This window comes from Rhinichthys klamathensis, unplaced genomic scaffold (genome assembly GCF_029890125.1).
Source record: "Rhinichthys klamathensis goyatoka isolate OS25496 unplaced genomic scaffold, OSU_Roscu_1.1 h1tg000082l_1, whole genome shotgun sequence".
NCBI classification, from domain to species: domain Eukaryota; kingdom Metazoa; phylum Chordata; class Actinopteri; order Cypriniformes; family Leuciscidae; genus Rhinichthys; species Rhinichthys klamathensis.
This window is the reverse complement of record NW_026606624.1, coordinates 3,395,353-3,409,384: the sequence shown is the minus strand read 5'-3', so window position 1 is coordinate 3,409,384 and position 14,032 is coordinate 3,395,353. Positions and strand designations below refer to the sequence as shown.

Sequence of the window (14,032 nt, the reverse complement as noted above, 5' to 3'; positions counted from 1 at the left end):
AACTCCTGTGTGGAATAGCACAAATCAAACACGTTGATGCTTCGTACTGAGCATCAGGTGGCGACAAAGTAAAAAAAAAGTCGGTTCAGTGTAGTTGTTCAACCTCCATTCCTATGGATGGAGCCATTATGATCATGATAGCGCCAATGATTCGCGAATGGCAACATTTCGTCGTTTCATAGTCCCTCCCTAAACGTTCATTGGCGCGCTGTGCATCCTTCCGTCGGGTCCCCGCCGGTCATCTCTCCGTGAGCCTCAGCAAAACTGGCAAAAATATGGCGGGTATGAGCGCATCGGGTCCCGGCCCGGTTTCGACTCTCGACCAGGTGGATAAAGGACTGAAGGAGACTCTTATAGACGCGCTGAACGCCATTCTGTCGCCGGTGCAAGAAGTGCGTGCTGCGGCTGAGGAGCGTATTAAAGTGTTGGAAGTGACGGAGGGTAAGAACTGACGTGAGATGCTGCCACAACATGCATGACACCATGTGAAGTGCAGATTTTCACACACGGGCATTCCCGAACACACGCCTTTTCATTTTAAATGAACGTTTTCTAATTTTATGATGCTTCTCGAACGTGTTTATCATTCATGTAACGTTACGCGCGCTGAATTTGCTATTGGATTGAATTGAGGAGGCAAAAGCATGTGCAGCCAACATGTTCCCGCATTTATAGTTGATGCTTGTAGAGACATGTGAAAAGATTAGTTACATGTGTGGGGTTCGGTTCTGTCCGTCTATATTTAGTCAGTTTCACTTTTAAACTCACATGACGGTTGTTTCGTGTTGGTAAATACGCGTCATGTTTGTGAGAATATACGTGTTAAGATTCTAAGTTCAGACCTAAGAAATCAACATTCCGTCATGTACTCAAGCTCATGTTGTTCCAAACCTGTTTGACTTATTTCTGTGGGTGTTAGAGACTGACATCCTTCGTAACCATTAACTTAAATTGCATACTTTTTTCATACAGTAGAAGTGAATGGTGATTGATGTTTGTGTTCCCAGGAGAATAAAAAGCTCCTCAGAAAAGTAAAGGATAGTTTTTGGGTGAACTAGCAGTTTAAGTTTCCTAGTGTTACGTTTTTTATTATTATTATTTTTACATACTACTTTCTTATTTCATAGTCTTATTTCTTTCCTCCTGAATGAAATACATCACTTCCTCATCCTATGGTCACTTGAGGTTTGCTTTCTTCTAGTGTATATTACAATTAGCTCTGAATAACCACTATCATCAAGGTTACATAACCCCTGCCTAGTGAACAGCCAAAAAAAAAAACGGTCTTTTTGGGGGCTGGATGTGAGTCAGTAGCATTGACCAAAATGTACGAGTTTAAGTAGTAATGCTTGAAACCCTGGTTTGAATTGACCACTAATCTGAATATTGGTGAGGATGTGACCCCTCATTGTATAGTTATGTTCTCTTCTGCATACTAGCTACTTGATTTTGATTGGATTTTATAAATAAAAAAATTACAGCCATACCCATAATTATTCATATTGAGATTTTTTTTTCAATACAATAATTCAGAAGTGCACTGCAGTTTAAACGTTTGAGGTCAGTAATGTTTTTAAAATGGTTTTAAAAAGGAAAATCTTATGCTCACCAAGGCTACATTTATTTGATGAAAAATACAGTGGAAAAATATTGTTTATTCCTGTCATGCAAAGCTGAATTTTCAGCATCATTACTCCATTCTTCAGTGTCACATGACCCTACAGAAATAATTTCTAATATGCTGATTTGGTGCTCAAGAAACATTTCTTATTATCAATTTTGAAAACAGCAGCTTAATATTTTTGTGGAAACCGTGATACTTTTTGGGGATTCTTTGATAATTAGAAAGTTCTAAAGAACAGCATTTATTTGAAATAGAAATCTTTTCTAACATTATAAACGTTTTTTCATGTCACTTTTGATCAATTTAATGAATCCTTGCTGTATTACAAGTATTTGTGTCGGTAAAACAAATTGTATTGACCCCAACCTTTTGAACGGCAGTGTATTTGTTTTATTTTTAGAAAGAAAGAAAAAAATCTTCCCACATAAAGTTTGCCCTTGAAAATCAGTCACTGGCTGTGGCCTCTCTCAGGCTGCTGCTGTGTGTTGGGTGTCAGCAGTAACATTGTCTCTTGGCCACCAGCCTCTCATTGAGTTAAATCCATGGATGATGAAAGATATGACAGTGCTGTGTTGCTGTGAATGAAGCGTACATTAGACATGTGTCTTTGATTGTACACACTTCGGTTCTAATGCATTTTCGGGCCCAACTTGCTAAATTATTGTTGGTTGGTTCTTGTACTTGTGAACTACACTTCTATTCATTTGGTTTTGATTTGCTTCTGGTTGTTTTTGGCTCCCTGTATAAAATGACATCATATTTTTACACCTGTTTTGTAGAGTTTGGAGTTCACCTTGCAGAGCTCACTGTCGACCCACATGGAGCACTTGCTATACGCCAAGTAAGACTTAGTTGACATCTAGATATTTTCAGCATAAATCAATGGAAAAACAAGTATTTGATTGTTATGGTTACATTTTGCTTAATTTTTTTCTATGTATCTGTTGTAGTTGGCCTCTGTCATTCTGAAGCAGTATGTTGAGACCCATTGGTGCGCCCAGTCAGAGAAATATAGACCCCCAGAGACGACTGAATGGGTTAGAGACGCATATTTATGTCTGGATGTTTTAGAGTATTGGAGATGTGGCATTATGTTAATTTGCTTCCCATGTCCTTTTCTTTTCAGGCCAAAGCTGCGATCCGTGAGCTGCTTCCAGGTGGTTTGCGGGAGGCCATCAGTAAGGTGCGCTCCAGCGTGGCCTACGCCGTGTCGGCTATTGCACACTGGGACTGGCCTGAAGCTTGGCCCGGGCTCTTCAAGCTCCTCATGGACATGCTGGCCAGTGGGGATGTTAACGCTGTACACGGCGCCATGAGGGTCCTCACTGGTAATGACTCCAAGCATCTATGATTCTTTCTTACAGTCACAACAAGTGACAATGTTTTTGCGCTGTTTTTAAGCAACATATTATGTGTTTCATAGAGTTTACACGAGAGGTGACGGATGTGCAGATGCCTGATGTTGCACCTGTCATTTTGCCTCAAATGTACAAGATTTTTACCATGGCAGAGGTATAATACTCAGCTTAAAAACACGGTACAGTCCATGCTTTTGAGACAATCATGTGTAAACACTTGTGTTCTGTACTTACTGTTGCAGGTTTACAGTATTCGCACACGATCCAGATCAGTTGAGATCTTTACCACTTGTGCCAATCTCATCTGTGCGATTGATGAAGTAGCAAAGGTAAGCTCATAGACAAACAATAAGGTTCGCTTTACAATAAGGTTCAGTTTAATAGCTTGGGTAATGCAGTTGCTACCAACTTTTATAGCATTTATTAATCTTGGTCAGTACGTTTTTTTTAATTATAATTTTTTCCTAATTCCTTTTTTCAGCAAGAATTCATTAAATTTATTAAAATACATTTATGACAAAGACATTTATAATGTTACAAACATTTTTTATTTCAAATAAATGCTTAAAGTTCTTCTGAACTTTATTCATCAAAGAATCAGTTAGTATCAGTTTCCACAAAAAATATTAAGAAGCACAATGGTGTTCAACCATGATAATAAGAAATGTTTCTTGAGCACCAAATCAGCATATTAGAATGATTTCTGAAGGATCATGTGACACTGAAGACTGGAGTAATGATGCTGAAAATTCAGCTTTGCATCACAGGAATAAATTACATTTTAAAATAGAAATTCAGCTGCTTAACATTTGTTAAAGTATTACCGTTAAACATATTGAATAGTTAACTGACATTTTGAAACGGTTGTTTTTGATTCTAGGGTGCTGCCAATACTCTGATCTTCCCGGTGGTGCAGCAGTTCACAGAGGCCTTCATACAGGCTCTGCAGATCCCAGACGGACCCACTTCAGATAGTGGCCTGAAAATGGAAGTGCTTAAGGTGACTAGCTGTTCCATCATGCAGAAAAATACTTTTTTCCCCTCATGATGTAATTGTAATTATGTATTGTTATGTCTTCATAGGCAGTGACGGCTCTCGTGAAGAACTTCCCCAAACCTATGGTGTCCTCCATGCAACAGATTCTACCTATTGTGTGGAACACGTTGACGGAGAGCGCCTCCTTATATCCAGTCATTGGCAGCTTTTACCACTTGTTTAACCTATTGCCATTAATATCTTAGACGCATCAGATGTTTTTATCGGTGCTACAGTCATTTCAATAACAGATTCAAGTACTTTTCTTAACCAATCATGTACTTATGTGAGAACTGAGGTCAACTACACAGAAGAAGTGGATGATCCAGTTGACTCTGATGGTATGTGGCACTAGATTTCTGTAATTGATCGTCATTGTTATTTAGATTGGTTTAGTAAGCACTGAGCTCTGTTAATTCATTGTCAATGTCACAGGTGAGGTCCTTGGCTTTGAGAACCTCGTCTTCAGCATCTTTGAGTTTGTCCACACACTGCTGGAAAACAAGAAGTTCAAGAGCACAGTGAAGAAAGCTCTACCAGAGCTTATATATTACATCATCCTCTACATGCAGATCACGGAGGATCAGGTTTGTGGGCGGTGTGAGTGTGTGTCTCAAGTCTTTCTTTATAGCTTTTATCTTCACATTCTCATTTGTCTCACAGATCAAGGTATGGACTGCCAATCCGCAGCAGTTTGTTGAGGATGAGGATGATGATACGTTCTCTTATTCGGTCCGGATATCAGCACAGGATCTGTTGCTGGTGAGAGCACAGAGAGTTTCTTTGTGGGTGTTTGATTATTTTCCCTCCTTTATATCTAATGTATCCTCTCGTCCATCAGGCTGTGGCTGCCGAGTTTCAGAATGAGAGCGCTGCTGCTTTAGCGGCGGCTGCAACACGGCACCTCCAAGAGGCAGAGCAAGCCAAGAACGCTGGCAGTGAACACTGGTAAAGAGAGAAAACACATCCTTTGTCACAACCAAGCTTTGTCTTTCAGTGGGTTGCTTGACATCAATATCTCTCCATGGATATGCAGGTGGAAGGTGCATGAGGCTTGCATGCTGTCCCTGGGTTCGGTCAAGACCATCATCACAGAGAATGTAAAGAACGGTCGTGTGCAGTTTGACATGCATGGATTCCTTGCCAATGTCATCCTTGCTGACCTCAATTTACCAGGTAACCTTCTTGGACATTTTCATTTTCATCTTATGTCTGTAAATGGCCTGAGTGTAATGGCAGGATCTGACCCGCATGTTATTCAATTCCCAGCAGCCTCTCCATTCCTGTTGGGTCGGGCCTTATGGGCAGCCAGTCGCTTCACTGCAGCGATGTCCCCAGAGCTCATTCAGCAGTTCCTACAGGCCACTGTGAGTGGTTTACATGAGAGCCAGCCACCCTCTGTTCGGATCTCAGCTGTGAGAGCTATCTGGGGGTAAGACTTTTATTTCCAGTTTCTCATGTGTAGGGTTTAATAATTTGCATAAATCTGTATGCTGTTCCATTATTTAATTTTTATTAGAACAGAGGATGGTTGAATGCTTACCATTGCAAAAGAACCACAAAGATAAAGGCTTTTTATATATATATGTATATATGTGTGTTTGGTTTAAACTGAATTACTCAATTTAATTATTTCAAATAATTGCTAATGTGTATGAATATTCAATAATTCTCCAGTCTTTTTGTCATTTACACTACAGTTGTAAAAGTTTGGAGTTCGTAAGGTGTGTGGGTTTTTTTGTTGTTGAAAGATTTAATGTGTAATGAATTGATACTTTGATTTAACTAGGATGCATTAAATTGATCCAAAGTGACAGTAACAGCATTTTATAATGTTACAAAAGATTTCTATTTCAAATGCTGTTCTTTTGAACTTTCAACTCGTCAGACAATCCTGAAAAAGGATCATGGTTTCCACACAAATATTAAGCAGTACGACTGTTGAACATTGATAAAAAAAAATATTTGATCAGGATATTCAACTGATTTCTGAAGGATCATGTGACACTGAAGACTGGAGTAATGACTGCTGAAAATTCAGCTTTGCATCACAGGAATAAATTACATTTTTAAATATATTAAACAGTTTTTCACTATATAACTATTTTTACTGTATTTTTGATCAAATAAATGCAGCCTTGGTGAGCATAAGAGACTTCAAATGTATTAAAAAATCGTACAGACCCTAAACTTTTTTGAACTGTTGTGTATTTTTTTACGCGATCTCTCTTTATATGTGTTTCACAGGTATTGTGATCAACTCAAGCTGTCGGAGAGTACCCATGTCCTGCAGCCGTTCCTGCCCAATGTCTTGGAAGGGCTGGTGCAGCTCGCGGCTCAGTTCAGCTCTGAAGTTCTCACTTTAGTCATGGAAACCCTTTGTATTGTTTGCACCGTGGATCCGGCTTTCACCACGAGTGCTGAGAACAAGATCTGCCCGCTCACTATTGCCATATTCCTTAAGTACAGTAATGGTAAGATCATTTTATAATTATTTAATTTTATGGTCAACAGCCAGTATCTTTTGCCTTGTAGATTAGATTACTTGGGGCTTGTTTTCTTTTCTCTTTCTGTTAGATCCAGTTGTAGCATCTTTAGCGCAGGACATCTTCAAGGAGCTTGCCCAGATTGAAGCCTGCCAAGGACCCATGCAAATGCGCCTCATTCCTACTCTCGCTAGCATTATGCAGGCACCGCCTGATAAAATCCCATCTGGCCTTTGTGCTGTAAGATAAACTTCTCATTTTGTTCTACCTCCATTTATGAACTGTTTTCTGTAAGTAATACATATTTTTCTGTTCTTGCAGACATCCATAGATATCCTAACTACAGTTGTTCGTAACACTAAGCCCCCTCTGTCAGACATGCTTGTGTGCCAAGCTTTTCCTGCTGTGGCCCAGTGCACCCTCCGCACAGATGACAACACCACAATGCAGGTAGCATCAGTTCCCTAAAAACAAAAATCTGTTGTATCTAGGGATGTAACGATTCACTCGCAACCGGTTGAAAATCGATAAAAATGTGTGACGATTCAAGTCGGTTGAAATGTTAAACGAATCGCGATACACGTCTATGATCGCGATACACGTTTTAAACAGCAGGGCGCGTTTACTGTATTGAGAGTGAGGAGTCACGTGCCGATTTGGGCGGGGTCTGAGCCGGTCGGCCATGATGGTAGGAGACGCTATAGGTTGCCAGGGGCAACGCCTTCAGAACTTCACAGAGGCGCGACTAAACATTCCAGAAATAGTGAAAAAGAGACAGCGCAGCTTAGTATTTGTTTACATTTTACCGATACGCCGCAATTTCTTTGGAAGAAATGGAGAAGGAAGAGAAATGAAAGGGGTTCTATCGGGAGAGAAATAACAATGCTAGCCAGCTTAGAGAAACTGCTTGTCAATAAACTGACAGCAGCAACAGCGAGCAGAGCCTGCTTTAAAAAGCAACACATTTCAGCACAGTTCGCCTTTTATTTAGCTAACACAAACAAACGAAATTAATACTCTGTTATTCAACTAGAGTTGTTTCATTTGTTATAGATATATCTGTACCGCGAAATGTTTTAAAAAGACACTTTTTTAATGACGTACGATTCGCATTGACAGGGGAATGTCCGATCTGTTCGCTTAACGTTGCACGGCAGGTGCAAATGCACGTATCTGATTCATATCAGATTTATTTCCACATATGAACGAGGCCTGAATGAAACATCAAGTATGACTGAACTCTCGCAGTTTAACGTTACAGGTTTGGGGGTTTCTAAGTCTTGCACCCAGCTGCAACAGACTTGTTCAGCTTCTAATGACAACTTAAAGCTTCTGAACTCTTGCATTGTGTAGGCAGTAACGTTAGTCACTGATACCATAAACAAACCAGGTAATTAACTATGTCAGCGTATGTGAAAGGTGGTAGTGCTTTGGGTCTTTCGTCCATTCTGTAGCAGGTACGGGTCCATGTTGATGTCAAGTAGTTTCTCTAAATAACGCTGCTTGGTGTTGTTATTTAGTCTCTCCCGATAGAGCCCCTTTCCTTTTGCTTCCCCCTTCTTCATTTATTCCCAAGAAACTGTGCCTTATCGCAAAAATGCAAATAAATATCAAGCTGCTCTCTGTCGCTATTTCTCTCGGTCTCACGGTCGAAGTAACCATGACAACGGATAGCGTATCCTTCCAAGATGGCGAATCCTTCCCACAATGCAACGCGGAGTGATACGCGTGACGTCACCTTCTCATTCTCAATAGCCTACTGTGAAGTTGTGAACCTCGCTTTACAGGCACAATAGCAGCGAGCACACACTGGCGTGAAGCTAGCGAGTGTTTTCACTTCATTCATGGAACTTGATCTTGTGTGAGCCAAGCTCAACTTCCATAGGAATTAACTGAAACGCTCGGTTTGCTCCGCTCGCGCCGTGGTGTGCACGCGCCGTCAAACAGTAGACATGGCGACGGCAAGCGTAGATGTTGACGTTGACTCATTCAAAACGGAGGTGTGGCGTCATTTTGACTTTCCGTCGACTAATAATAATCACCACCGTGAGAAGCACCAGTCACCTCCGTTTTCATGTACAAGTCATTAATACGACAATTGCGAGAGCCACGGAGATCACAAGGTGCATCAGTGTTTCCGTGGCAACCAGGTGTTGTATTTATTTTACTATCGCTTTCTCTAAATGTGTTTTTTTAACTCTTACTAGTGTAATGATACAAATTATAACAAAATTGGAATCTTGCCTTTATTACAATGTAAAACCCCTGTCAATCTGGTACTAATTTTACACAGTCTTTTACATAGTGTGCGAAGGTACCAGTGTTCAGCCTCTTGACCAAACAGACAGAAAGACTGAGTTGAAACAACCTTGAAGGGAATTTTTTTTATGTAGTTTTATTATTTGACATATATATTTTAAATTAAAAAGAAATGTGCAGCATTTTGTCTGAGAAATAATAAAAGGAACACTTTGTCTTAAATCTCATTTGTTAAAAAAATCGTGAGAAAATCGTATCGTGAAACCAGTATCGTGAATCGTATCGCATCGTGAGATGAGTGAATCGTTACATCCCTAGTTGTATCTTTTCAGAGTCCTCATGTCAGTTGTTATCTAACTCGCATCATTGCTGATTTTCCCAGAATGGTGGTGAATGCTTGAGGGCCTATGTGTCCGTGGCGCTGGAGCAGATTGCCCAGTGGCAAGATGAGCAAGGCCACAGTGGCCTGTGGTACGTCATGCAGGTTGTCAGTCAGCTCCTGGACCCTCGCACGTCTGAGTTCACCGCTGCTTTTGTAGGTCGTCTGGTGTCCACTCTCATTACCCGAGCTGGCACTCAGTTGGCTGACCAGCTGGACCAAATACTGCGTGCTATTCTCAGCAAGATGCAGCAGGCCGAGACCCTCAGTGTGATGCAGGTACGGTTGGATCATGAATAGAATTTTGGCCCAGGTGCAGTACCCCAGTGTCGATACTAAACTGATGCCATTAGTGTTTTCAAACTTGGGCCTCAAGCGGGGTCCATGGGAAATTTGAGAGAACATTAAATATTAGGGCTGTCAACCTTCATTTGTTGACTTAAAACGACTGTTAAACATATTTATTGACATTTAAACACCATTCATGACATTCATTCATTGTTTTCATTAACACCAGATCTAAATTTATTTTATCGGTTTATTCATTTTTAAGTGTTTTGTTGCATCTTATTTCATTTTTGAAAGACGGCGCCCATCATATTTGGAGGTCATTGTTGTCAAGTTTGGAATAACCCTGTATTTGTCAAGAAATAAACAGTTTTCATCGTCATGGAAAACCTGGAAGTATCAGGGAATTTTAAAATTGTGTTTTCCAGGACTGAAAAAGTAATGAAATGTAAAATCATGGAAATTGAAAAAAAAAAAGTCATCAGCTATTAAGCCATAAATGTTTAATTCAGCTAATTCATGTTCTATTCATTCAGTTCTTTTCAATGAATTGGTCATAACCACTTGCAAAATGGTCTGAATATTCATAAATTAATCAGCATGAAACAAAAATGGATAAATCCTACCCTTTATTTGTAGATAGCATGTTAGAACATTCAGTTCCTTGAAAGGAAAGAAAGCAAAATAATACAGTACATTTTTGGTAACATGGTGCTGGGATACTCCTGAGCCCGAATGCAGGTGTGGCATGATGTAGCAAAGGTACAGAAATAGCACCCACTTAATAAACTGCAATTTTACTTTTCAGCAAGTTATAGATGTCTGCTTGTTTTTGCATATTGAACATTCATTTTCTTGCATGACAGCTAATTCTGAAGCTGGCTGCTCAAATGAAGTGTGAAATATGTCCTCTTTATTCATTTTACAGTCCCTGATCATGGTTTTCGCTCACCTGGTCCATATCCAGTTGGAGCCCCTTCTGGAATTCCTATGCAGTCTTCCAGGTCCCACAGGGAAACCTGCCCTAGAGTTTGTCATGGCTGAATGGATGAGTCGCCAACATCTGTTCTATGGCCAGTATGAAGGCAAAGTCAGGTGAGGGTTTCCAATCTCGTCTCCAGTGTGTTTGAAGGAATTGTACAGCTTGCATTGAAATAACACTGTAATCACTCTGTCCACAGTGCTGTCGCCTTGTGTAAACTCCTCCAGCACGGTCTCAATACAAATGACAAGCGCCTCCAAGATATAGTCGTCAAAGGAGATGAAATTTTTAATCCAGACGAGGGAATTTGTACACGTTCTAAATCGGCCAAGAGTAAGTAGATGACCTCTTAAACTGCCAAATTAATGATTAATAATTGTTATTGCCTCAGATATCTGACCGATCTGTTCCTCTCAGACCCACAGCGGTGGACCAACATTCCTTTGCTGGTAAAGATCTTTAAACTCATCGTCAATGAACTGTCTTCTGTGGTGGAGGCTAATACAAATAGAGCAAATCCAGCAGATTGGAGCCAAGGTATTTATGTGGTTGGTTTAAATATGTACCTCTAGTATTAGTATTACTTGATGAATTTGAATTATGGGGGGCATCTTAAGTTTTGTAATTCTTGCTTTGCAGACTCTGGAGGAATGTGGGATGATCTGGCGGAGGAAGAGGATGATGATGAAGAGGAAGATGAAGGACTAGCAGGACAGCTTCTGTCTGATCTCATTGCCTCCAACAAATACGGTAAAAATTAATATGACCAACATGGGCTTAAATTAGCATTTTTCCATTCTAATATTACATGTATGTATTTGGCTTCATCCAAAGTGACTTGAATTGTATTTAGGTTAATGTCTTTGTTTCATTTTTTAGTTTTTATATATTTCCAGTTAGTAATTTTTGTGTTTTAACTTTTAAGTTAGTTGCCAACATTTCTAATTTTTGTTTAATGTAATCTTTTCATCAAACATTGTTGTTTTTATTTCAATTAACAAAAAGGTTTTCAATAGTTTCAATTTTAGTTAACAATAATAACCCTGCTTTACATCTTTTGCAATGCTTCTGTGTTGGACAGACATTAGCCGTTCTGTACATGCTCCGCTTTGTTAGTAAAAAAACAACAAGTAAACCAGTGAAGTGCACAATGCTTTCTATATTCTACAAATAAGCCATTGTATAACAGTTATTGTTATTTCCCCATAGACGATGATTATTATGAGGACGATGATGATGAAGATCCAGATGCTCTGAAGGATCCCATATATCAGATTGACCTTCAGGTGAGTCATTTTGTGATTCAAAACACAGTATTTCTGTAACACAGTGTAGACTTATTTCTTCATCTCTTATTAATATCCTGTTAAATGATTCTAGTGTTTCTCTCCACGTCTTTCTCCACAGGCTTATCTGACAGATTTCCTAACCCAGTTTGCTCAGCAGCCTTGCTATAGCATGTTTTCAAGCCACTTGAATGAAGTAGAGAGAAGAGCCTTGCAGTCCGTTGGTATATGACCTGTATCCCCACCCAACATCGGCTCCTTGTCCTTTGTTTCCGTCTTTACCACTCAGTCATCTTTTCTTCAAACTTGAACATTTGAGTGGCCTCGGAATGCCTTTCGGACGACGCTCTTGATCCACAACACAAAAGAGGACTAGAATAAAGGTTTACGTGCCTCTCCCTGTGTTTTATTAAGGGAAGGAATGGACTAGGATTGATTCCTGTGGATGTTATAAGAGAAGGGCGTGAGGACCACCTTCTTAGCGTCCCAGACAGGACTGTGTGGGTGCATTTGAATCGGATGTCAAAACACTACTGTGCTTTGATAGACATGTCTGGTATGATGAATGAATTTTTTGCAAAGTGACTGGTAACGGTATATAGGAACAATTTAAAAGTATCAATTGTCCATTTGTACCTTCTCACTTTACTAAATCACAATGGTTACAAAATCTTTCTGTAGAGGAAGGAAAAAGACTTCTGGCAGATGATTAATTAATCTTTGAAAAAAGTTGGAACTGTTGGCGGCCTTATTAAAATATTCCACGTCGTTTGTCATTACGTGGTCTCATGAGCATGGTCTTTATGGCTACACAGTGTTGGGTGAGCATGAAGAATTATATGGTGTTACAATGGTGATCTTACAGTCTTATTAGCAACACTGTCTCCACTTGAGTATGAGAAAATTTTCAAAATAAAAGGCCTGTTATGGTCTAATTTTAAGTGTATTTAGTTTCGAAAAGTTTTTGAAGATTTAGACATCTGTATGACAGTATTTTATTTTTTTACCATAAAAAAAAACTTCATTTATCTATATTCACTTTTAAAGATATATTGCTAACACTTTACAATAAGGTCTTATTTGTTAACATTAGTTAATGCATTAGCTAAAGTGAACTGACAATGAGCAATATGTAAAGCATTTATTTATTTGTTAATGTCAGTAGAAATATTGTTCATGTTAGTTCACATTGCATTAACTAATGTCAACAAAACTCAAGTTGTATTACCAAATGTAAAAATTAGCATGAAGATTAATAAATGCTGTAGAAGTATTGTTCATTGTTAGTTCATGTTAAAACAAATCAAACCTTATTGTTATTGATTATTTTGTGTATATCGGTTATTGTTATTGCCGGATGCAAAACATTTTTGTAACTGTACATTATCATTAGGATAATTATGTTCAATTGGTTATAAACATGCAAATGGCTTATATAGCCATTACAAAGCATTGTTTTGTTAAAAACAAATCTAAAGTATCATGACATGAAGGCCAAGTATCCCATACTCGGAAGTTAGTGCACACACATTATGTGCAGTGACTAGTGAACACACACACCCACTCTTGTTTATAAAAAAAAGTTAACTCAGAAAATATGGAGTTTATCATAGGCCACAACATGTATTTACAAAATTATAAAAATTTAATTAGCATGTTTTTTTAGTACACCTACCACCGTAGTGGCACTCAGTACTTGACATTAATTTACACATTTTAAGAGTTTAGATTTTTTTTTTTTTATATTTTATTTACTATTTTGTATATAATTTAATTTGTAACAGACAATTATGAAAATAATATATACAACTGAGTCAAATAGCGCAAAAAAAAAACACTGCTCCCGCTTATCACATTTAGAGTTTATATGTATACACTGCCTTTCAAAAGTTTGGGATCTGTATAAAAAAAAAAAAAAAAAAGAGTTTTAAAATAAGTCTCATGCTCACCAAGGCTGCATTTATTTGAAAAAAATAAACAGTAATATTGTGAAATATTAAAATTTCAAATAACGGTTTTCTATTTTTATATATTTTAAAATGTAATATATTCCTGTGATGGCAAAGCAGAATATTCAGCGTCATTATCACATTTACATTTAGTCATTTAGCAGACGCTTTTATCCAAAGCGACTTACAACTGAGGACTAAACCAAGCGAGTCATCGTGAAGAGGCAAACATCCTTCAGAAATCATTCAATTTAATTCAATCATACAATTTTTAATCAAATAAATGCAGCCTTGGTGAGTATAAGAGACTTCTAAAAACATTTTAAAAAATCTTACCTATCCCAAACTTTTGAACGGCTGTGTGTGTGTAGGCTATACATAAATA

At 38.6% G+C, this 14,032-nt stretch overlaps 1 protein-coding gene across 2 annotated transcripts; it reads left to right on the top strand.

Annotated features, from left to right (window-relative positions):
* Positions 1-197: 197 nt before the first annotated feature.
* On the top strand, positions 198-12,639 carry ipo9 (importin 9). 2 transcript variants are annotated; one of them, XM_056251523.1, is made up of 24 exons: positions 198-441; positions 2,404-2,465; positions 2,575-2,661; positions 2,751-2,952; positions 3,048-3,136; positions 3,225-3,311; positions 3,863-3,982; positions 4,066-4,166; positions 4,301-4,359; positions 4,454-4,605; positions 4,682-4,780; positions 4,860-4,966; positions 5,055-5,194; positions 5,291-5,450; positions 6,266-6,492; positions 6,596-6,744; positions 6,826-6,954; positions 9,146-9,421; positions 10,359-10,525; positions 10,612-10,745; positions 10,830-10,949; positions 11,052-11,162; positions 11,622-11,698; positions 11,820-12,639. In XM_056251523.1, the coding sequence occupies exons 1-24, from the start codon at positions 276-278 to the stop codon at positions 11,928-11,930; spliced, it is 3,132 nt and encodes a 1,043-aa protein (XP_056107498.1). In that variant the 5' UTR covers positions 198-275; the 3' UTR covers positions 11,931-12,639. The 2 variants fall into 2 exon arrangements, with proteins under 2 accessions (XP_056107498.1, XP_056107497.1); XM_056251522.1 differs by having other exon boundaries at positions 199-441; positions 5,288-5,450.
* Positions 12,640-14,032: the final 1,393 nt, after the last annotated feature.

Coding starts and splice junctions, on each gene's coding strand:
- ipo9 (XM_056251522.1), top strand. CDS start 276: ATGGCGGGTATGAGCGCATCGGGTCCCGGCCCGGTTTCGACTCTCGAC. Junction 2,466..2,574: donor GAGCACTTGCTATACGCCAA/GTAAGACTTAGT, acceptor TATCTGTTGTAG/TTGGCCTCTGTCATTCTGAA. Junction 2,953..3,047: donor CGCCATGAGGGTCCTCACTG/GTAATGACTCCA, acceptor TGTGTTTCATAG/AGTTTACACGAGAGGTGACG.